General features: G+C 40.3%; 1 protein-coding gene across 6 annotated transcripts in view; it reads right to left on the bottom strand.

Moving 5' to 3' along the window:
• Positions 1–21,401, bottom strand: part of mink1 (misshapen-like kinase 1) — a 31,723-nt gene extending 10,322 nt beyond the window's left edge. Inside the window, exons 1-22 of one of the 6 annotated variants that reach the window (XM_062433052.1) lie at positions 21,024–21,401; positions 20,063–20,130; positions 16,021–16,086; positions 14,917–15,099; positions 14,716–14,826; positions 14,529–14,619; positions 14,286–14,416; positions 14,138–14,192; positions 11,841–11,919; positions 10,107–10,282; positions 9,926–9,995; positions 9,618–9,828; positions 6,469–6,576; positions 5,820–5,906; positions 2,942–3,118; positions 2,680–2,850; positions 2,120–2,386; positions 1,896–1,975; positions 1,676–1,779; positions 1,483–1,574; positions 528–679; positions 223–340 (exon numbers count right to left, since the gene is read on the bottom strand). In XM_062433052.1, coding sequence (XP_062289036.1) covers positions 223–340; positions 528–679; positions 1,483–1,574; positions 1,676–1,779; positions 1,896–1,975; positions 2,120–2,386; positions 2,680–2,850; positions 2,942–3,118; positions 5,820–5,906; positions 6,469–6,576; positions 9,618–9,828; positions 9,926–9,995; positions 10,107–10,282; positions 11,841–11,919; positions 14,138–14,192; positions 14,286–14,416; positions 14,529–14,619; positions 14,716–14,826; positions 14,917–15,099; positions 16,021–16,086; positions 20,063–20,119 — 2,586 coding nt within the window. In that variant the 5' untranslated portion in view covers positions 20,120–20,130; positions 21,024–21,401. Of the gene's footprint in view, positions 1–222; positions 341–527; positions 680–1,482; positions 1,575–1,675; positions 1,780–1,895; positions 1,976–2,119; positions 2,387–2,679; positions 2,851–2,941; positions 3,119–5,819; positions 5,907–6,468; positions 6,577–9,617; positions 9,829–9,925; positions 9,996–10,106; positions 10,283–11,840; positions 11,920–14,137; positions 14,193–14,285; positions 14,417–14,528; positions 14,620–14,715; positions 14,827–14,916; positions 15,100–16,020; positions 16,087–20,062 lie in introns of all 6 variants that reach the window. The other 5 variants (XM_062433051.1, XM_062433056.1, XM_062433053.1 and 2 more) reach the window with 5 other exon arrangements.
• Positions 21,402–22,442: the final 1,041 nt, after the last annotated feature.

Genomic DNA, 22,442 nt, shown 5'->3' with positions numbered 1-22,442 from the left:
TTTTTCTACCATCATACTCCATTGTGAGGGAATGTAAAAATGGCTCCACATTATATATTGTGTCTTCTTAATCTGGTCACTCTTATGTGTAAATAAAAAGTCATGTACCACCAAATGACAACATGCACCCAGTGCCATTGTCTTGGTACTTTGTCATTTTTTTGGCATGTGTGATTTTTCCTTCAGGTTACGATACATTTCACATTGTGCAGATTGACTCACCCTCTGCACCAGCATGGTCTGATCCCCATAACCTCCAGCCTGCTCTCCTTCTCCCCCCTCGCCCTCGTCTTCATGAACCACCATAGTGTTGACTGAATCAGTGTCTGCATCCCTGTGACTGAAAAGAAAAGATGAATAGAGGTCAAGGAGGTGAAAGGACCCTAACCTTGAAGGAGAAGAGTGAAAAGAGAGTGAACAATATGAACAGGAAGTAGTGAATTCTTTATATAAAAGCAAAGCTGACAAATAAATAAATAAAAATCTTTGCTTCCTGAAATGCCAGCATTTGTAGGAGTTAGTGTTACCGATCTGTGGGGCTCTCTTCTTCCTCTGCTCCCTCGCCGCTCTCGCTCTCCTCGCTGCTCTCGCTGCTCTCTGAGGAAGAGGAGTAATCGTTGGCCTTGACTGGGGGCCTCGGCTGCTCCTCAGCGCGCTCCTTGGCAAAGAGGCCATGGTCCTGCACAAACATTCACCACCATTTACTTAAAGAAAACAATGTTTCAAACACAACATTAACATCAGGTATCCAATAAAGTTGCAGAAATGTATAAAATACTAAATGAAAGAAAATCCAAAACACAAATGAAGGCAAGGGGGGCTGTCAGCAGGCTCTGAAACAGTACAAGCGCATGTCCAGACTCAAAACTCATGTATGAGATTGCTTTTAGAGTCAAAACACTCTCAGAATTCAGCACCTGTCACCTGATGATATTTTGGGATGATTTTCAGGGCATGGCTACAAAGCCTGTGGTGAGTGTTCAGTACCAGAAAACAAAATGCAAACACATTAAAAAGGGATTTATGTAGACAAAAACAAAATATGATTTCCACATTACAGAGTGTGGAGTGTGTCATTCATTATATATGAACATGTACAGAAGCCGGTGAATGCAGATGCAAACTCAAGCAAACACACTGAGACACAGTGATACTAACCTCTCCTATAGCTCTCTTGTAACTCTGTACATTTGAGGTAAAGTCAACAAACAGGGATTTAAAGAGAGAAAAAACATGAAGGGAAACAGTAACAGTGTGGAGTATATAGAGAAAGAAAGGTTATTTGAGTTGAAATACAACATGTCAATTCACAGAGCAGGTCTATATGAGATCAAACATGAGAGTTAGTGTGTTTATTTTTTAAGTGCTTAACAGACCTAAAATGTGTTGCATGCACTCATTCAGTTAAGTCAAAACTAGTTTTATAAGTGGGGGAAACTGCAGAGACAGCCAATACAATGCTAGTCAGAAACAACCACTTACAGCAGGGCGCCCAGGGCGAGAAGAGGTGCGAGACTCCCCGGGCTTATGACGACTGTCATGGGACAGCATGGGTGAATCCATTTTGGAGGAACCTGAAAATAGCAATGGTGCAAAGTGTAGTTATAATTCTGAAAATCAGACTTACTGCAGAGACAGTCTGCAGAGAAATAGCACTGGGGAGGCAGGGACTCACTGAGGATGCGATGCCTCTCTAGAGAGCCGGTCTGTGGAAGATTGGAGATGATGCTGATACTGTCTCCTCTCTCCCAGCGATCATTGCGGCTGAGATCTGGATTGCTGCCATGGTTGAGGATACAAATCAGTTTTCTCAAGTCATCATTAAAACCTACAGTGGTTTAAGAGGCGCAAACTGGGGGGAATATCTGATCAAAGCATTTGGCTGACTCCAGTACCTGGCTCTCACTGGATGCCTTATGCCAGAGGTCAGGTTGGTGTTGAGAGCTGTGGCAATAGATGCTGTCCTCTGGGGAATCTGGGGACAGCAAAGTCATAGCCTTACAATCACCAGTATTTAGCAAAGAAATTAAACTCTGTTAAAACCTGATACCACTCTTTAAGACCAACATTAAATATAGCGAGTCTATTTTCGAACAGAAACCAGCCCCTAGCCTCTTACCTTGGGTGGGAGTTCCACATCTGGAAGGCGTATCCAGGGGCCGCGATCCTCTCTGATTTGGTGTACCAGTGGTGCCGGATTCTCAGAGGTGGGGTCCGAGTTCTGACGCACCAGCTCTCTAGAGTGGATGGGTCGAGGTGTGGGGGTAAGGGAAGGGTCCTGGGTGGGGAAGGCGGACATGGTCTTAGTGGGCTGGTCACAGAGGGACTGGGAGCGAGGGACAGGGGCAGCATAAGGCTTCAGTGGAACCAAGTGAGCCATCTGGAACTGCAGAGGATAGGAGCAGCAGTGCGCCGGGAAGGCGGAGGAGCGGAGCGGAAGGTGGAGAGCGTGAGACATTCAGAGAAGTGGGCAGAAGTGGAAAAGAATGAAAAAGTTGTGTTCAAAGTATTGACAGACGTGAGGAGAGGGAAAGGAGAGAAAGGAAGAAAAAATGTGTAAACAGGGTAGCAAAGACAAAGAATCTGAGGGTAAAGCTGTTAAAAAGAATTTGGGGGCAGAAAGGCAAAAGCAACTGTATCTTCTGCTGTTATTATATATAGACATTTCAAAACACCCACCTTGCCCTGCCCCCCTTGCGGTTCAACGGGCCTCTGCATTGGTGGGGTCTGAGAAGACTGGCCCACTCCTGACTGGCTGATTGAGTCTGAGCGTGACTGGATGGCAGTATCAGAGACTGTGGTGCAGATTTTGGGTGAGCCCTGTCTGTTGAGCTTACTCCGCTCCTCCACCTGAAATCCGGACAACAGTAAAACACAGGTTTACTCTGCGGGTTTGTATAGACATTTGACTGTAGCGTACAATGCTTCAAATCATTTCTACCTCACGGGCCCAAGTAGGTTTGTTGTTGGGCTCCAGGTTTTTGTTATAGTGGTAGAGTTGGGGCTTCTTTTCCTGCTGCTGCTGTTGCAGGGACACCAGGTAAGCATGCTCCTGCTGCAGTTGTCTCTGCAGCCGCTCTGACTGACGCTGCTCCTCCAGTTGCTTGCGTTTATACTCCTGAGCGAAAAGAGACACACTGCAGTCAAGTCGTCGCTTGCCTCGGGCTGGACACAAAACGCGGTTCGGGCAGGTCATAACTGAGCCAACCCACCCAACCCACAACAGGTCAGCATTCACTATTTCAGCCAGCCACCACTGATTTCATCTGCTGAGATATTAATGTTTTTGGACGTGCTTTATCATCTTCAAGTGTCCTATTTATAGTACAGCGGTCAATTACCAACCCACATCAAAAGAATATTGATCGTTTCTTTGGCTCATTTTGCACTGTGTATTACAACAGAGAGGTTAAATGTTTTATATTGTGAGTTGTACATTGCACGAGTCTCCCAGACGTTTGATGGTCACTGCTTACTGTTTACAAGACAGAACAGAACAATTAAGAGAGTTTAGACCCTTAAGACCCTAAAATGTAACTTCACATTCGCAGTTCTTCTTACAGCAGCAGAGTATGTAACACATAAAGGTACATTTGATGCATTTTAGGCACAGAGCATCAAAATTGACTTCCCCATAAAGTGAAAGGCTTGTTGTCAATGTTGTTTTCTTTATTCTTTTTCTTAACTACTTAAATTGGAAATCATAATTGGCCACAAATCAATCTTCATCCGATGCTGATGATGAAATTCTGGACACAAACAACCAAAATTAGTTTTCTCCAAAGGATGACTCGGGATGCTTGACAGAATATGCAGCAAAGCAATTTAGGAGGCATGTGGTGTTCCTCCACAGAGAGTAAAATCAGTTTGGCTGGCATCTGGTGAGGACACCTCACCCAGGTGCTTCCCTGTGTGGGAAGGGACTTTAGAGTAGACCGAGGACACAACGGAGGAATTATACTGCACCTATAAGAGGGACCTTGAGTAAGCTGCTGTGGAAAAGGACACAGGCTGCTCTTCCTGCCCTGCTGCCACTGTGACCGTGACCCTGACACAGATATACAGCTACTGCAGTTTGATTCTTGTTTTGTTTGATGCCAGGCCAGTGAATGGTGTACTTATTCTCTACTTAAAAACGGTATCACAGAGTATAGATTTAACCAACTTTTAACAAGCAGTGGATTGTGGCTGACTTCACACTTCCTGCAGTTGCCCATCAAAGCCGTCCAGTGGTTCCTCTTCATGCCTTTTGTTACATTACACTAGAAGTTTAGCTCTATTTGATTCACATTTAACTGATACTATATTCATTGCATCCAAAGAAAGCCACAGGAAGGATCTTAATGTGAAAAATAAATAAATTAAAATTGAGAGGAATGGAGTTCATTAAAGGCATTGTAGGATCCAAGATGTATATTTGCTTGTGTTTCTGTATGACTTGTGTGTGTGCAGTAGGACTGCAAGTATTGCGTCACTTGTGTTGACTGACACATGGGTGTGGTTTTCACTTAATTTTACTTGGGTGGCGGTAGGAGTTTAGACAAAGGTTGTTAGTAGGGTAATACTTTCCGTTGACCGTTGTTATTGTCATGATATTCTCACATCGTATCACATCAGGTACTGTTTAATAATTTTTGTGCAACAGCTGCTTTTTTGTTTTTAACTGAATAAACATTATTAAAACTCCATCTGGACTTCAACATGGATTTACCAAGCCTTTTCTTTTTGGAGAGTGGTCGCTACAGGCATCTGTGTCACAGCTGTGAGCTAGCAACAGTAGAGTAGCTCACATCTACTGCACATCACAGATGTATTAAGATAACTAGATACTATATTCATTCAGATGAAAGCCAGCCAAAACATACTCCCAGAGGCTTTTCACGTTATTGGGCCTATATTACATGTGTGCTAGAGACCTTTACGGCTGAGCCAGTTGAGAACATGCACATTAGAGACTTTCTTAAGTAATTTAGTCATTTTGGAGTGTTTGTATATTCCTTGCTTTACAGTTGTTCCTTGTGTAATAACTGTGTGTGGAAACGTATGGTATGTTTTTTTGACCCAGTGTACATTACTTGATCATGGAATACCAACTGTGGCCCCTGTAACAAAATCAGGGCTTGCTGCACACAATAAATCTGATAATTGCTCTTGAGCATGGTCCAGGGACACTGCCCTGTTCTTCTCTTTCTTCATACTGTATGAAAAAATGTCAATTGCCTAATGCATACAATTGTGAGAATTAGGTTATTTCTTCCTCCAAAAAGCAGGAATTAAGAATCCAAATGATAGCAACTCCTACACTCCACACAAGCTAGCTAAAACAAAGATGTCAGGAGAGTGGCAAGTCCTCCCCTCAGTGTAAGAAAGAAACAATCACACTGATACACTGACAGCTGCCCAAAACTGCCCCCCCCCTCCCAGAAAACTAGGTCAGTGTATGCCTTTTCAAAATATTATTCAATACTCTGAGGGCTGTGCACACACTCATGTAGAGACTTTCTGCATCAAGGTGATACACATGTAGAAGCTGAATCTACTTATTTGATAACAAATACATATTAAAATCTGATCATTTCAATATTAATTTAAGCTTCTTTTCACTCCATCTAAAACAATCTACCCCAAACATAAGCAGACATGTTAGACTGCAGAATTTGCCATTCTGTTATCAAGGACATGTAGTTTATGTCAAAGCTGACCAATTAGTTTCTTTATTCATGAGGTATTATAATGTATGATTATTATATATAAAAAAGGACATGGGAATCTCTGCAGTCAAAACAAGACATGATAAAGGAGTAGTGAGGACTAGTTACCATAAGCAGTGCCTGCTCCTGAAGCAACTGCTGCTGAAGGATTTCTAACTGCCGCTGCTCTTCTTCTAACTTATGTCTGATAAACTCCTGAGGAAAGGTGAGGAAGCAGGAATTAAAGTGGGAAAAGAGACAGGACAAAGAGGGTGGGTGGGTGAAAGGGGGGGGTAGAGGATAGAAGCAGAAAACAGTTATGCAATGCCATCCGTAAACAACGGAAAACATGCTGAACTGATAAAAATCAACAATTATAAAACTGAGTTTCAGTGAGAAAACATGCACTGTCCGAGTTTAGAAGTCAGAATAGAAACAGATAAAAGTTGGCATGTCCCTCATGGCTGGGGATTGTGATAGACAGATTTGGATACATTATTAAATCAAGAAAAATCAGTATTTGGCACTACGAGGTGATGGTGACGCCAGACTCTTGTGTTACTGAGGGTAGACTGGAAATGGAGCAAGAGAGACGCAGAGAGCTCACCCACAGAAAACTCATCTCTGAATAAATAAACTAATTTAGACCCTTGCTGCTATGGCAACCTACTCGTGGAATTTCACCACCAGAGCAACTTGCACTGTGTTGCTGCTAGACACACCCACACTTCACACTGATTGGCTGATTGCAGCCCCCATGTCTCCCGTGGTTGGTTACCTGCTCCCTTTCAGCCAACCTTCTATCTTCCTCCCGTCTCATATCGTCGAGTCTCCGATGGGGACCTTTTTCTTGCTGCCTCACCATCTCTCGCTCTTTTCTCTGTTGCTGGGAGAGAAGGGTGACAGGAAAAAGAGAAATGAGCATAGAAGCTCTATTTGCACAGGGGAATTTAGAATGGATCGCCTGCCTATAAGCAAACCCTCCTTTGTTTTTCGTTCAAAGAACTGGAAAAATAAATTAAATAAAAGGGAGCGGGTGTGCGGGGCAGAGAATAGAGGCTGTGAGTCATTCTCACAAACACATACATACACCTAATGCATCCTAATCATCTTCTGAGTGTGTTGTTTGATTCAAACCTGAACTGACCACAGTTATTCACTTTTGACAGGGAGCTGTTTTTATCTGCTTTTTTAAAGGACACTGAAACAACACAGTTTGTTCTTTGTGGTGAAATGAGAACCTTCAACTTTGTGCTGACACAAGACACTCTGAGCTCTCGTCCACTGGATTATTGTTGGCACTTCAGTGTTGCAGGAGGAGAAGGAGGAGGAGGTAGATTTGGGGAGGACAACCTTTGCTGCAGTAAATACCTTACTAATACTGCACAGATAATAACTGTGGCATAATCAGTGTAATTATGTGCCTCATTCAAATCCCACATAACTCTTTCCCTTTACAGCTGCTGGCCGACCAGCAGCCACCAATGAGCTGGGTTATGTATACATGTATTTTAAAATCTTCAGCAACATACATAAGTTTAAAAGTGTTACCTCAACCCAAACCATGACTACACTACAGCATAGGTACTAAATCGTTTAAACATTTTCGTCCACCTTCCTTTGCTGCATCAATCTTTGCTCCCAAATCAAATCTATATTTGTTTTATGGTCAGTAACAAAGTACAATATAATACAAAAATCCAATAGTGAGTCACACATGGTTGTAAAGTTTTTTTGATGCATGCAATAACATGATACATAAAATGACTAAGAGTCATCAGCCAATCACTGCTGCTATCATGGACTAATGGCAACAAACTGTAAAATAGAGGTTTTCACAAGGATTTTTCAAAGATTTGTCACTTTGATGACAGCTATTTATCAACTCTGTATTAGAGAGGCTTCAAAGCAAGAGAGGACATGACATGTTGATACACACAGGGAATGTGAATACTGACAACATTACAAGTGTATATCAAGATTTTATGTCAACTGCTTCAATATTTCACAGATACTTGTACTGTACTCTGATCACCACAGACCAGTTTATACTGGTGTGCAAACAACAGTATAAACACACACACTACATAAACCTTTTTCAAATGATTCTTTACATTAGACTATGCTTCTGATTCAAAACAATCAATCATTATGTATGAAGTAAAAGATTGCTTTGGGCAGAAATGTATCACATCCTTTGTTATTATACAATCCAATGATTAATTGATTTGTCAGTTTTCTTCATATTATGTCCAAATAAAAAGAGCCTAGCTTGAATACAGTTAGCCTGATTAGATTCTCTGAACTAATCACAGCCTTAAAAAATGAACTTGTAAATATAAGTGACATGTAGCTATGCATTTTATGTGTCAAGTTAACACATGCTGCCTCAGGTGCTGGTTAACAATGCTTTCAATTTTTCCAGCCTCATAATAAGCAGATTAGTGCTATTAGTGTGAAAGGTGACAGGCCAAAACTGGCTGGTTTAAAAATGAATGAATCCAGATCCTAATCTCCATAGTCCTTATGTGAAACAGCCTTTTCATAGTTTTCATCCATTTCACAAACGTCAACAAAGCATCTCACTCTGGCCGAATGTTTGTACAATGTATAATTTATATCTGCTGTTAAATGGAGCTGGACCTTTTTTCACTTTAAATAATCTCACTCTTTTCCTATTTATTTAAGTATATGTCAGTGTACAAAACATTGAAAAAGGTACTGTTGGCAGTGAAGCTGACCTCAGCTTTTATTCAGTACCAGCACATTATTAGTTAGTCATGGAAACTCTGAGTTGGTGGCAGGAAAAACTGATGAATAGGTAAATTGTACTGTGTACTGCTTACATGTAGTGTATATGCTTAATTTTATCCTAATTTAAAACACAGCTGAAGTAGTTGGCCAACAATATGAGGCAAATTACAAATGCTGTGCATTAATGACCAAAGCAAGCAACAGCAAACCAAACACTGATGTAAAGATTGGAGACCTGATAGAGGGTTAAAAATAGAAAAGGTCAACAACGTGTAGTTAAGCGACTGAAGGACAAGAGCGGAGACATTACATACGAGGAACCTGATATTTGAATTATTGTTATGTAGTACAATGTGTTAGAATCATGTGGCACTAGTGAAAAGCGCACGTTTACAGCGAATTCTGATATCAAGTCAATGATGGAAATAAGTCCAGTCCTCTGTTGTTATACTACTGACAAAATCTGTTATCTTTGTATAATATTCATGTATGAGAACGTCAGGCTTAACTAACACCAACAAATATAAAGACAAATTGTGTTCACAAATTGTGTTCGTTGTTGTTGCAAGTCGAAAGTTTTGGTTAATTTTATGTAAAACGTTATTATGAATGAATTATGAAATGCATCTAATCTAATCTAATGAATGTAGTCTCAGTCTCTGAGGTACAGATGCTCTAGCTACATATCAACTGCATCCCTAACATCTCATTTTTATGAGTCGAGTATTAATAATGGACTGTCTAAACTAATGGTTCCCCTTCTTCTTCTTCTTCACATCAAAGACACACAAACTGACACAAATTAGACCACAGACCCCCATTTGATGAGATTTTGTCCCAGGGTCCCCCATCTGACAAGATTTTTGCCTTTAGATTTTTTATTAAAGAGTGTATGAAACCCATGACCAAAACAGTCACACATTCTGTCATTGTGTTAATTATGGATGGAATTAGGATCCCACTTTGAGAGTCACTGGTTTTAGAGTTGAGTTTATAAAGAACTGACTCCGCAGATACCAAATCTAAAATCTCACAGGTGCTGGCAGGAAAATGTTATCGTTCTTCTCATCTTACTCTCAGGAAGGAGGCAAATAACTACGGGCCTAAAATAATACATTTTACAAAGTGTCAAACTATTTCTTCAAAAAGTATTGGTCCCTGGTTGACTATTACCTCCTCAAGTCGGCGACGCTGTTCCTTCTGCTCCTCGATGCGTTTCTGTCGGTCATGCAGCAGTTGCCTCTTGTGTTCCTCAGGGTCCCTGCGCTGAGCTGCCAGTTGGGCCTGCTGCCTCTTGTGAGCCTCGGAGCGCTCTTTGTTCTCCTGCTGCAGACGCTGGAAGTCCCGCCTCAGGGTGGACTCACCAGGCACATTGAGGATTGAGCTGATGACCAAAATTGATAATATGAGGGAGAGGATTTTGGGGGAGACCACGAGTCAAAAAACACACTACGTGAACAGAGATGAGAAACTGCAATTACCTTGACTCTCTGTCATCTCCACGATTTTCATCCTCCTCATCACTGCCACTGTACTCATACTCTGTCTCTTCTATAAGAGAAAATAAGATAAAAATGAAGTTGGAAAATTATATATATATATAATATACTCTGGGTTACTACAACTCAGTGATTCCACGCTTTTCCAATCTTATCTGTTTACCTTTCTCTCCCCTCTTCTTGCGAGTACGGTCGATGTGGTCTTTGAGCTGAATTCGGACCTGGCGCTCAGTAGGCTGGTCCCTGATGAAGGAGTGCTTGAGCAGCTGTTCTGTGGATGGTCGGCTGGTGTATGTCTTCACCAGACAGCCCTCTATAAAGTCAATGAATTTCTTGGACCTGGGAGTAAGGGGGAGGTTAGTGGATGATACATTGGTGAGGGAGAAGGTGAGGCAGGGGAGGCATGAAACAGTTGGCAGCTGGGCTTTCAAGGTCCAGAATCCTGATCCAACAATGCTCAGAGAGAGACTCAAGAGGGACAAGGTTCTAGGAAAAAGTTTGAATCCTCTTGAAATACTAATGCATACTAAAGTCATTAAGGTGTGATGCTCGCACGGGTTCTGTGACAGAACTTGGTGGGAAACAAAATTCTAAAAATTCTGCATTGACTCATTTCATTCTGCGATGTCTTTACATCAGTTAAGAGCTAGTAGCTGAGATTCACCGGTAACCAGAGCGAATGGTACATTAACAACATGAGAAGCTCTTTAACTACTAGCTGCTGCTGCTTCTTCTTCCAACACACACTTTCCCTGACACTGCAAATACAATTCAAGTCACAACAATAAACCATAAATCAATGCACTAAAATAACTTGAATGAATAATACCTGTATGACATCAGACGTTAAGAAAGAGTTGTTGAGTTCATTGTATAATATTTGTATTGAAGTGGTCATGATGATGTTTCCCTGTCTTACTTATGTTTTATATTCACAAAATTGTTCACAATTGCTTGGCAGCTGACAGCTTCATTGTGGAAGAAACATTGCATTTTGAATGCATTTTGAATGTGGGCCCAGTAACAAGTAGTGGGAAAAGCAACAGGAACAAAAAACACAGGGTAGGAGGAAGAAGATGACAAATTAGTCAAAATACCTTCAGCTTCTTCTCTTGCTCGCAATCATCTATTGTCTCAGTGTGGAGACTAAACACGTGACCACTGACACTTTGAAATAGGAGTGAGGGACAGATTTCCAGTTGAGGGAAATGATGGGAATGCACTCAAGAGTAATCTGCAGCAGATCACCATTTACTTTGAGTATTTAGCATCATTTTGCATCGCTTCCTGTTGAATCAGCATTCTTTCCCTTCAGTGCTTTTATTATTCATTGTGTTTATATGCACTTATTTTGGTTAATGTTGCTCTGCAGTAACCTGGTTTGTTCAACATAAACTAATCAGAATAAGCATGTTACTGCATTGCATGTTAATATGCTCTCCTGCCATTGATGGACTTAGATAGCTTATTATTCCAGAAAGTGTGTAATAACTAATTGTCATTGCAGTAATACCAACAGAGATCATCAGCAAATGTTAGGTAAATGTACACTATTCGTAGTGATGAGGCACTCTTTGCCACTTTATCTGATGCTCTACATAAAAATATGTCCATGTATTCTGGTGGAGAAAAAGATCAAAACTGAATTCATGTAGTGTGTAACATACAGTACATTACAGTGAAAATGACATGTTTCTATTGTATCGCATGGTTTGGCAAACACCCCTCTTTGATTTTAATGTATTTTTGGAAACAAGCTAGACTTTATAAGGCTTTAAGGGTTTTACACACTTTACATAATGTACAGGGAGCGTCAGCTTGTCTATGATGTGACAGTAAGTAAGTAAGACTAGCAATTAAAGACGAGACAAGTATATAAGGAGGGTATATAACTCACCATTTTTTGGATTTAAGTTTAGGCGGGGGATTCCTGGGAATCAGGAAGAGGGCTCTCATTGGGTGCATGTCACACAATGCTGCAGAAATAAAGGAGAGGATAAGAGTTGTTAGGTATTATTCAATCATTCTACCCATGTTGGGAGCTACTGTGCAAAGAGGGAAAATCTGTATCTACATCATATATTCCTCCACATAGTCATTTGTAAATAATATAGGCCACCATTACACATATACTTTGTATCCTCAAACATGGGCACAGCTGTTGTTATCCAATCTTTCCTGATGCCTCAGGCTTATTGTTACATTGAATGTAAAAGCAAGGACTGTGAGTCATTGTGTTCCCAGCGTAGGTAGGTAGCTAAACCTGACTGGTTAGCTTCAGAGTTACACAGTAAATAGGCTTTTGTAACGCAGTCTTTTGGACATATGCAACGTGACTGAGACAGGCAAGAAGAAATGTTCATTTCCGCATTTAAAGTGCCACATAAAATGTAGCGATGACAGTTATACAGATAAGGTTTTGCTTTATATAACATGTATGTTAAACATGTATTACAGATGGTACAAATCAAGCAAATTGAGTATTCAGGAGGATAACGTGGTTTATTTTCATTTAAAGGAATAGATTGCACACTGATAGGATGCTGGCAATGTTGTTTCATCAATGGAAATGATCAAGGAGACAGTTATATATTGCCATCCCATTTGGTGTTTTATTAAATACCTGCAGTGAACTGTTCTGTTTGTACATATTATCAGCTAAAAACCTGACCAGATAGTCCAAAAGCTCTATATTTAAATTTTTATCTTAATTTAACAAACTAGCAACCTTTTGTTTTCATGGACCTTAAGTGCACAAATAGAAAAATGTCTGCTGATAGGTGTGAATCACATACGTAAAACATTAACATTGATGTACAATCAATTAAAAAAGCAGAGAGAGAAATATGAACAATGTTCCATTAACTTAATGAAAGACTGACGCGCCCTGGTAGCCAAGTGCGCGTGCCACATAATTGCAATGTCCCTGATTCAAGTCTGGCAAGGGACCCTTGTTGCACATCGTTCCCCTTTCTCTCTCCCCTTGTCTACCATCCATCTCTAAGCCAGCTACTGTCAAAAAATGCCTAAAACATAATCTTTAAAAAAAATGTTAAAAAGTTAATGAAACTTGACTATTTTTTATTTTTAAATAATGACACACACATCAGCTTAACAGTGAGCCTGGATGCTTTATGTCATTCACATCAGCAGCGTGGTCTGTAGTAGCTCCTCATCAGTGATGTGAAAAAAGGCTTCAGATCATTAGAAATTTTGTGCCAATAGCCAATAGAGACGTAGACTCCACTTTAAATTAAGCTTGAAGATCCCCTCCAGATATCTTCTGAGACATATTACATACTCTCTGTATTATGCATAATGCATACTCGGCTTTGAATAATAATTTGTGTCTGATGTGGTTCTTTCTCGTTAAGAATTTCTTACAATTACGTCTCCTTTACCCTCATTAAAAGATCCTGAATCTATGAATACTGAAATGCTGTTAAGTTTAAGTTTAGCTGTGAGGCACAACATGTTTTCTACTTCACTGTAGGAGTGTATATGTTCCCTAACAGAACATAGTGTTATTCAACAGAGCTCAGTCTGTCACTGACTGAACAATTAGCAGTATGTGGCTTTATTATAGTTGAGTGAAGACACATTTCGGGACAGCAGAGCTCATAAAATGGTGCCCCTCATAATGAAAGTGTTCTATGCTAATACTTTAATATCGAGTGTAATACTAAATAAACCAATAAGTAAAGAATGTGATTCAATTCTTGCTGCAGAAAAGGTTATAATAACTGCAAATTTACAGTAACAGCATACCGGTCACAACATGTTACGTGATGTTTTTGCTGCTGCTCAGTTTGGGATTTCTTTACCAAATCTATTATTTATACTATAAACATTTTAGATGTTATTCTTAAGTGAAATTTTCTTGATTTTGTTGTCAGGTTTGACATCACATATCAACGCAGACAGATCTCCCTGCTAAGCAGTCCAGAGAGCTCTGCAATCAGCCTCCACAGGCCCACTGCCAGCTCACAACTACACTACCTTGATTACAGTGAGTCAGCTGTCCATCTGAAGACGCAGACAACGAGGCCGCACATGCAAGACAGACTCATTCATTAAGTGTCTTAAGAATGAATTTTTAAGACTATGAGAAATTATCTGCTGCTGACTACATAGAAATGCATGATTCGACCATAAACAGGTCAAATATGTGCCCGGATGAGTTTGTACACTTACGCGGAGCTCCCTCTGCCATCTCAATGGCCGTTATCCCCAGGGACCAGATATCACTCTGCAGAACACACATAAGAGCGGGTCAGTCTGTAGCTTTCATATCATCTCACACTTTAGTGCTCGCACAAACAAAACACAGTGCTGTTGTTACCCTGTAGTCGTAGGTGGAGTCAGGGTTCTCATCACAGGCGATGACCTCCGGTGCCATCCAGTAAGGTGTGCCAATGAAGGTATTCCTACGCCCAACGGTCCTGTCCAGCTGAGCGCTCACCCCGAAATCAACTGAATGTGGACAAAGGAATCAAAGGAGGAAGGGAAGTTAGACAATGATAGCATGTGCCTATTTCCGCAATAAAATAGACAAAAACACTTGACATTCAAGCGTTGAACGTACCGAGTTTGACCTCGGCGTTCTCTGTTAGCAGCACATTCTGACCCTTGATGTCCCTGTGGATGACTTTATGGGCGTGAAGGTGAGAAAGGCCCTGGACAGACAAAGGAGTAAAAAAAAAAAAAATCGGTCAGTAAAAATTGGCCTCTGCTGCAGACTACTTTTGACTGGTGCAGCTGTAATTTCTCACCCTCAAGATCTCTCTGCAGATGTAGGCAATCCAGTCCTCCTTCAGAGAGCTGCCCTTGGTGTTTTTCACCAAGTCGGTCACTGACCCGGCCCCACAAAACTCCATCACCAGCTACATACACACAAACACAAGCTTGGTGAGCACAATAAATGAGACACACTGCTGTAAAATCATCAGGACGGGGCAGAAGGGTAGACAGACCCAGAGTTGGTCATCGTGTCCTGGTGGACTCTTCTTGACAAAGGCACCGTAGTACGTGGCTATGTTGCGGTGGTGGCTGTATTTTTTCAGCATGTTGATTTCTGCTTTGATCTCCTCTTCCTCCTCCTCTGTAACATCCATCACCTTGATGGCAGCCAGCTGGCCCGTCTTCACGTGACGGCCCTGATTCAAGAAGAAGTAGTCAGTAAAGTCAAGTTTGTAAAACGAACTTCGGGCTCATTGTTCCTGAAACTTTCTGAATTTCACCCATTAAATGCAAATAATTGGTTCATCACATCATTTCGCCGCTCTTAGTATTACATTTTCTTCTAATGGAGCCTCTTATCTTGCTGTCACAGTCACTTTCAAATTTTCAGATGACAGCTGAAAAATGAACTGCCAGTGAAATAAAACTAAATCTCCTGTAGTGTAAGACATTAATGAACAGAACATTTGTTGACACTTGAGTAACTTTTCTATTCTGCTCCATTTTGCTGCAGCAAATCATTGAATAGGTAACAGCTTGTTGTCTTGAATGCTTCAAAAAGAACTTCACATCAGTTTAGCATAGCGACTCACAATGGATGGTTACAGTTTCATTATTTTTCATGCATTCTTCTTTCTTGTCGAAACCAACCAACAATGCAACGTCACTTGATTTATTTGACTGTACAGATGTACGCTCTACAAAGTGTGATAAGGAGGTCTGCTAACCTCACTTTCATTTCTAACTCCACACCCTCTTTTTCATTTTCAAACGTGTAGTCTTGAGCCTTGGCCGAAATCACCTCGAATGACATCCCTTAAGGCCGTTCATGAGATTTTCCACTGCTCACTCTGGTGTCAAAAAGCTTTATACAACTTTTTTCCACATATACAATGATAACTAGTACAGATTTTGATGTATACAAATCCCTGGAGTTGACCTGTAAGTCTCCAACTCAAGTCTTGCATCATTGCAGGTTTTACGTGCACTAGATTTATTATACTTGTGAACATATATAGCTACAGAAACTATAATACATATTTTCTGCCATATTTCTCAGTCTTATGTTTTTGTGATGAAAACAACACGTGATTTTGACTTGAATATTGACATCTCACCTTGTACACCTGCCCATATGTCCCATTGCCGACGACCTCGACCAGCTCAAAGATCCCTGCTGGATCCTACGAGAGAAACGGACAGATTCATGAACTCTTATACAATATTCAGGCGGAGCTGCATACATGCTTCTGTAAAACAGAAATTATACATTAAATCTACAAAAACAAACCCCTATAGATTTTATTGTGTATAATGAATCCAATTTAAATAAAATATTGCAATTCCCTATTTCCATACAAATCATCTGAACTTAATTTTCCAAGCCACCCACTCACTGCCCACCCACAAGGCTTAACATGGAGGAAAACAGACAAGCACATACAGTAAATATTGATACCAGATTAGAAATGCAAGGATGGATTGCGACAACATGGACGTGACTTCCGGCCTTTTTCCTGATTTGTTCACTTTAAGTTTCGATGCAAATGAACATATTCATCGCTGACACTAATAATGAGTAGGTTGCTCTGACTTAATTATGCAACCCCCCTCTCAGAGACAAGGGAAAATGACAAGCAGTTCCACTTTCATGCAATTTTCAATATGGCTTTAAGAAGATGTGTGGGTGGTGCGACTGCTGCTTTGGGTTTAGAATGTACATCATGACCTATCCTGCTTTTATCCGTTTCCAGTGACGGGTTTTTCTGCTTTCAACCAACAGGGAAAAATTCCTTTGAGACAGGGAACATTTATGGGAAACAAATAGCGTGCATACTTCTAAAAGATCTGGCAGTAAAATTGACAAATGACCACTCATTTACTGCAAATACACTGAGCTCATATGATGACAAAAACAGACAGATTTTTGAAGCATGTTATGTACAATGTATACAAAAGAAGGGGAGCTGTGACGTAAAGTAGGAGCAGGAGAATGATGGTATGGAGGACATTCAGGAGAATAATGTAACGATAAGAGTGGGCGGTGAAGCAGAGGCGTTACAGTCACCCACGTCCAGCGCAGAGAGTGGGATGAGAGGAATGAAGTGATGGGAGGGGAAGGGTACGGTTATGTTCGAGGAGGAGCGCCTAAGCACACACACACACACACACACACAGCCAAACAAATTGAAAACAATAAAACTGCAACAAAAAAAAACTGCAGGCAAGGAAGCTGTAAAACTAGTGGGTGAAATCAGAAAAATGGCTTCTCTGATGCTTATAGCAGATATCATGCTGTCATGTTAATGTGTCACCTCAATAAATTGGAGAAGCTCAGAGAACAAGGCGATTCATTTTTCTAAATGTCAGCCAAAAGCTTCAGTTCAACGGGGTATTGACTCTAAAAGACATTGGGGTTAGTCCACAGGGAAGTGGACTATATAGTACATTTCCTGTGGAGGTGTCGACTTAGTTGTCAGAGGAAGTCTTTTTAAAACAGACTGACACATCTGCGGTTACACAGCTGCAAGAATCAGCGTCAAATCACCCGTCTTAATATCATGAAGCAACAACTGTCTGGTTGAACGTGCCTAAATATTTCCATTTGTTGGCTTTGTGAAGTCTTTTACAAACAAAATGTCTTAATGCTGAAAGAAATGTGTTTATCAAAGTCCCAACAGAATCTCTTACAAACCTCATATAATTTACATATTACAATTTTAGGGTTGAATAATGTTTCATATTTGCATGAATTAGGACTGACATTTTTGTATTACTGCTAGTAAACACTTTGTAAATGGGCTCCATTACATTCATCCAAAAATGTACAATCAAATGTCAAACATATCCACAAACATCTGGATCTTACCAGTTGTTTTTTTTCATAAACTAAATTGTTTTCTTTAGGTCAGTTTACATTATGACATTGTGAATTCATGATCACTTGGTGAAAAAATTTGATATTTCTTGAGCATTTAATTTCCAGAATGAGCCATTTTCACAGGTGTTTACAGTATGTCTGTGAGCTTTTCTTAATATTACAGCATCCATTTTTCCACTTTTATTCACACTTGTATGAGGTTTCTTTTGCCCAACATTGCAGTTCACTTTCTAATAGCTTTAAATAAACAGAACAATGGGATATACTGCAAGCTTGCTGAACTATACCCTTTCTGTCACTTCCTGTTGTCTTAGTTCACTGAGTGTAACTTACTATGCCACCTGTAATCAACACAACTGTGCAGGTGACCTAATTTTACCCAATGCTAGAGGCACTGACATTTGTTCCTGCCTGTGTACAGTGGACTGTAGTTATGTAATGCTGGAGAAGTTCTGTATTGTATTGTAGAAAACTGCTGTGACTGAGCCACGTTAATGTTCAGTTCTCCCAAATCACAAAAACACAGTTAACACTTATCCTTAGTGGTAGCAGATTACAGCTTTGAGCCTTCTGCCAAAACACCATACCACCATACAACTGAGGTAAATGGATTTCATTTACATAACTCAAACTAATCAATAACTTCAATGTGCAGAAACAAGTAATTGGTCAGCATGCCGTCCACCTACAAACACAGTCAAACATGCTCAGTGAAATGCGCATCACTGGTGGATACATCATATTTGTTTCCACACACAGACCACAAATTACAGACCCATTTCAAAGAAACTCTGAAAATCTGGTCAGTTTGGGCCAAAATAATTTAAACAAATGATTCAGTTGAGAATGAAAATCCAGTTCTATGGGTTTCAATGAAGTGATAGCATTCACAGCCAAGACTAAAGTATAAAATAAATTCAGATAATATGGCAAATCTTATATTCCCATTCTATATTGATTTATTATAATAACTAGGTCAGATAGTTTGAAAAGTGGACAAACCCACTGATTGACTTGCGTGTTTGATATTTTGTTTAAATGAATGTGTATCTTTTTCTGTGTATCTGTTTTTGTTCGTGTTTTGCTCAACAATGTTAATTTTGGTGACACAGATTTTTTTCCATGGAGTAATAACCAAGAGGAAAGTCCCAGTTTTCACTGTCAGGACCTCATATTCCATTACAACATGTTATTAACCCAAGTATTCCTTGATTTAACAGTCCCCACAAAAATAAGATAATGCTGGAGAAAGTTAAGAATTTTAATGCACATTTTGAGTAATCATGTGATATTCTCTATTCTAGATAGATCTTACAAAGCCACTTCATAGACATTAAGTGAAAACTATGATCATATTTAAAAATTGTACCTTGGAGTGGGGGATGTGGGAGATGAACTCTGGCTTTAAAGAAAAGCAGTGACTGAATGCATGAAATATATATTTATAATGCTACTAAGAGTCTGTCTTGAGGGGATTTAATGCTGAAACAACAAAATATATATCATTTTTGACATCTCCTATTATGATGAGAAGATACATTAATAGGAAGTTTCAGAACTGTTGTCTTAATTCAGAAAGGAGAGAGGATTATTCAGCAAATGGAAATAAAAAGTGAGCAGATTGGTGTTTTCCATTTGACTTCATTTCCTGGCAGAGTAGGTTGGTTAAATCAGCAGGTAGATCTTAAAGACTGAGGCCTTCAAGGTGGACCACTGAAAACACCACAGAAGTCAGCCAGGACTTTATTTGATATGTTGTATTTTATAAATGTACATTATAAGAATGCTGTCAGTAATACACACCTAACTAAACTAAACAAAAAAAAAAACAACTGACCGAAATTGCCTCCACAGGCTAATCATTATACAATGAATATGTCCATCATGGCTGCGGTGTGTAATAAAACAATCACTACCTGACCATAAAGTGGATCAGGTGTGGTGTGTTACAGCCCAGCAGCCATGATGCAAACGTGTTTGATTTGTGATTGCTAATCACGAAAAGTTGCTGTGTTGGACAGTGTGGTTCTTTTATTATGTTGATGCAGAAAATATCTGTTGGGAATCTGTGCTACACAACAACACAGCTGCCTACAGCAATATGAGGCCGAGGGATGTTTATCCCACCTTAACTTTGTGGCGTGGGTGTTAAATGGTCGTGCTTGTGTCAGGGGCAAACTGACACTTCTGTTCATATGACACAACATGTAATGAGTCCGTCTGCAGTAATTGTACATGAATAAAGCCCAGCACACTTATCTTATAATAACAATACTCACCCTCAGAGCTGCGAGGTCTATGTCATCCAGGCTTCGTGTGGGGGCGTTTTCAGACATAGCTGGCGAAACTTATCACGTTAGCTAACAAGTTAGCCACTTATTTGACAAGAAGTGCTTGGGAAAAATTTGAAGTGGCTGTTTAAGCGAGCACAAAATGGCTTTACTGTAGAGAAAACAGAGGGAGCGGGCTTTGCAATGTGCTGATTTGTTGCTGAACACGGTAGCATTTAGATTAGCAGACACATCGCAGATAGAGCTGCCACAGACGCACCCAGCTGGCTAGCTCACGTCAACTCTAGCCCAGATCTATGATGTTATCCGCAGTTGTTTTAAGAGGAAAAATCGGGTAGCGATATCTGAACAAAAAAAATAAACACATTCAACTTAAAGTAGGAGATTTCAACAAAATGTCAACGTCACCATTAGCCGGCCATCGGCACCGCTCTAACAACTGGCAGGTTTTTAATGCGATGCACCTCCAATGTTGTTGGACACCTTGCTGCGTTCATTTTGACTGCTGCTGTGTAACATTACAGCTAATGTTATCCATGAGAAAATGAAGAGGGAAAAAACTACCACTGCCGCTGAGACATTCCTTGTAATGTTTGGTAAAGTAAAAATAACATTTACTGCTCAGCAACGCAATGGTTGTTTTTTTAAGGAGAACGCAACGTCTGATGTGATGGCGTCCGGGTCCGTCCGCACCAGAACCGACTGTCAAGCGGGCATTATTAGCCTAAAATAGACGTCCTCTCAAAATGTTACCACTGGATTGGAGCGGAAAATTAAAATAATGTCCTCGGTTAAGACACGAATCTACGCGACTGCAGTTGTCCAACTTGTTAACACGACTTAAATATTACCCAGTTTCGGGGCAAAGGCGCACGATAATCTGAATAACTACAGAGTCAGGTGTGAGCGATCCGTCAAACCCGACGTTAATGTTAACTGGTTAGCTAACGTGGCTAAGCTAGCAACCTAAACATTCTTTTCCAGAATAAACTTAACTTCTTAATCCATTTTCTGTTTTGACAGTCGCGCCTAGCACTGCCAACCTTCCGGGGAAAACACAAGCAGGCAGACAGGCAGGCACTACGTTCTCGCCAGCCACCGTAATACTTGTAAACCGGGGCCCTCGACGCTTTAAAGTTAAGCGTTGCTTTCGTTCTCCAGCGTCCGAAATATTCGGAACTTGTTGTTGTACTCCAACACTGCAATATGCGGTGCAGCTTCAAACTGCGGCGTACGGGCAAACTTGTTATTTCGCCATGTTTTGCTTCCCAAGTCCTCCCTCCCACTCCCAGCCTTGTTGTAGTCTTGCGGGGTTGTACTGAGTGACGATCGGCTGCACACAACACTCCTCAAGTGTTTGCTCCTCTAGGATGGCTACGGTGCTTCATCAGGGACAAATTACCTGAAAAATTACAGTGGACCTAAACCTACGCAGCTGACTCTGTCTGCTCTGAGCTGCACGTCTGAGTTCATCCTCTGTCATACCTGCCCTGCACTGACCTGATTGGTCATTGAAAGCACTCCATAATTAAGATAAATTAAAGTCCACCTCCACTCAGAAATGTGTGGGTTTTTTCTTCCTATTGTTGCTACAGTTGGATGTTTGAGCTTCACTGTGCAGAATGATGTATGTACAGAGTTTGACACTAGAAGGCTATTTTCACATTGATCTGCTGAAAGAGGAAAGTGTATCTGTGCTCATTGAAAAATCTGATTTTAAGGGGCGGTCCTATGAACATGATTTGTGACATCCCAACTAGTTTGAAGGTCAATCCTGGTCCAGTATTCAACTTATATGAGTATAATGTGGAAACTTGAAGCCTCTAGTGCACATATACTGATAATAGACTTTACAGTGATGTAGGAGATATCTTGTGTCCCCCAGTTAAACCTCTGATATGAAATTGAACATGTCTGAAGAGGATTATTAAAGAATTATGCTGGATAACAATAATACTATGTAATATATGTGTTTTTTGATAGCCATTAGTAACTTTATTTCAAATTAAAAACAATTCCTGTTCTTGGTTTTGCTCTCAAGTGTCTGCCATCCTAACAGCTTCATTATTGCAATAGTTATGTTTCCATTAAGGCAGGCCTACCTTATCTCCAACTGATCATAATGCTTGTGAATAATGCATGTTTCACTTCCAAAGCTGTTCACTAAGAGTTCAGAGAACAATCTGGTATGTCATAAAATGGAGGCTATAATGGCAGTAATTTGAGGACTGCATTGGTGATTCATTTCATATATGAGCTTTCACATCAACATTGAACATTATTTATTTTTCTTTTGTGTTAAACAGTACCAATTTTCTACAAAACATGTACAGTTTTTATGTCCACAGTCTCCCATATTCTCTTTTAA

Source organism: Scomber scombrus, chromosome 14, assembly GCF_963691925.1.
Source record: "Scomber scombrus chromosome 14, fScoSco1.1, whole genome shotgun sequence".
NCBI lineage: Eukaryota > Metazoa > Chordata > Actinopteri > Scombriformes > Scombridae > Scomber > Scomber scombrus.
This window is presented reverse-complemented; position numbering and strand designations above follow the sequence as displayed.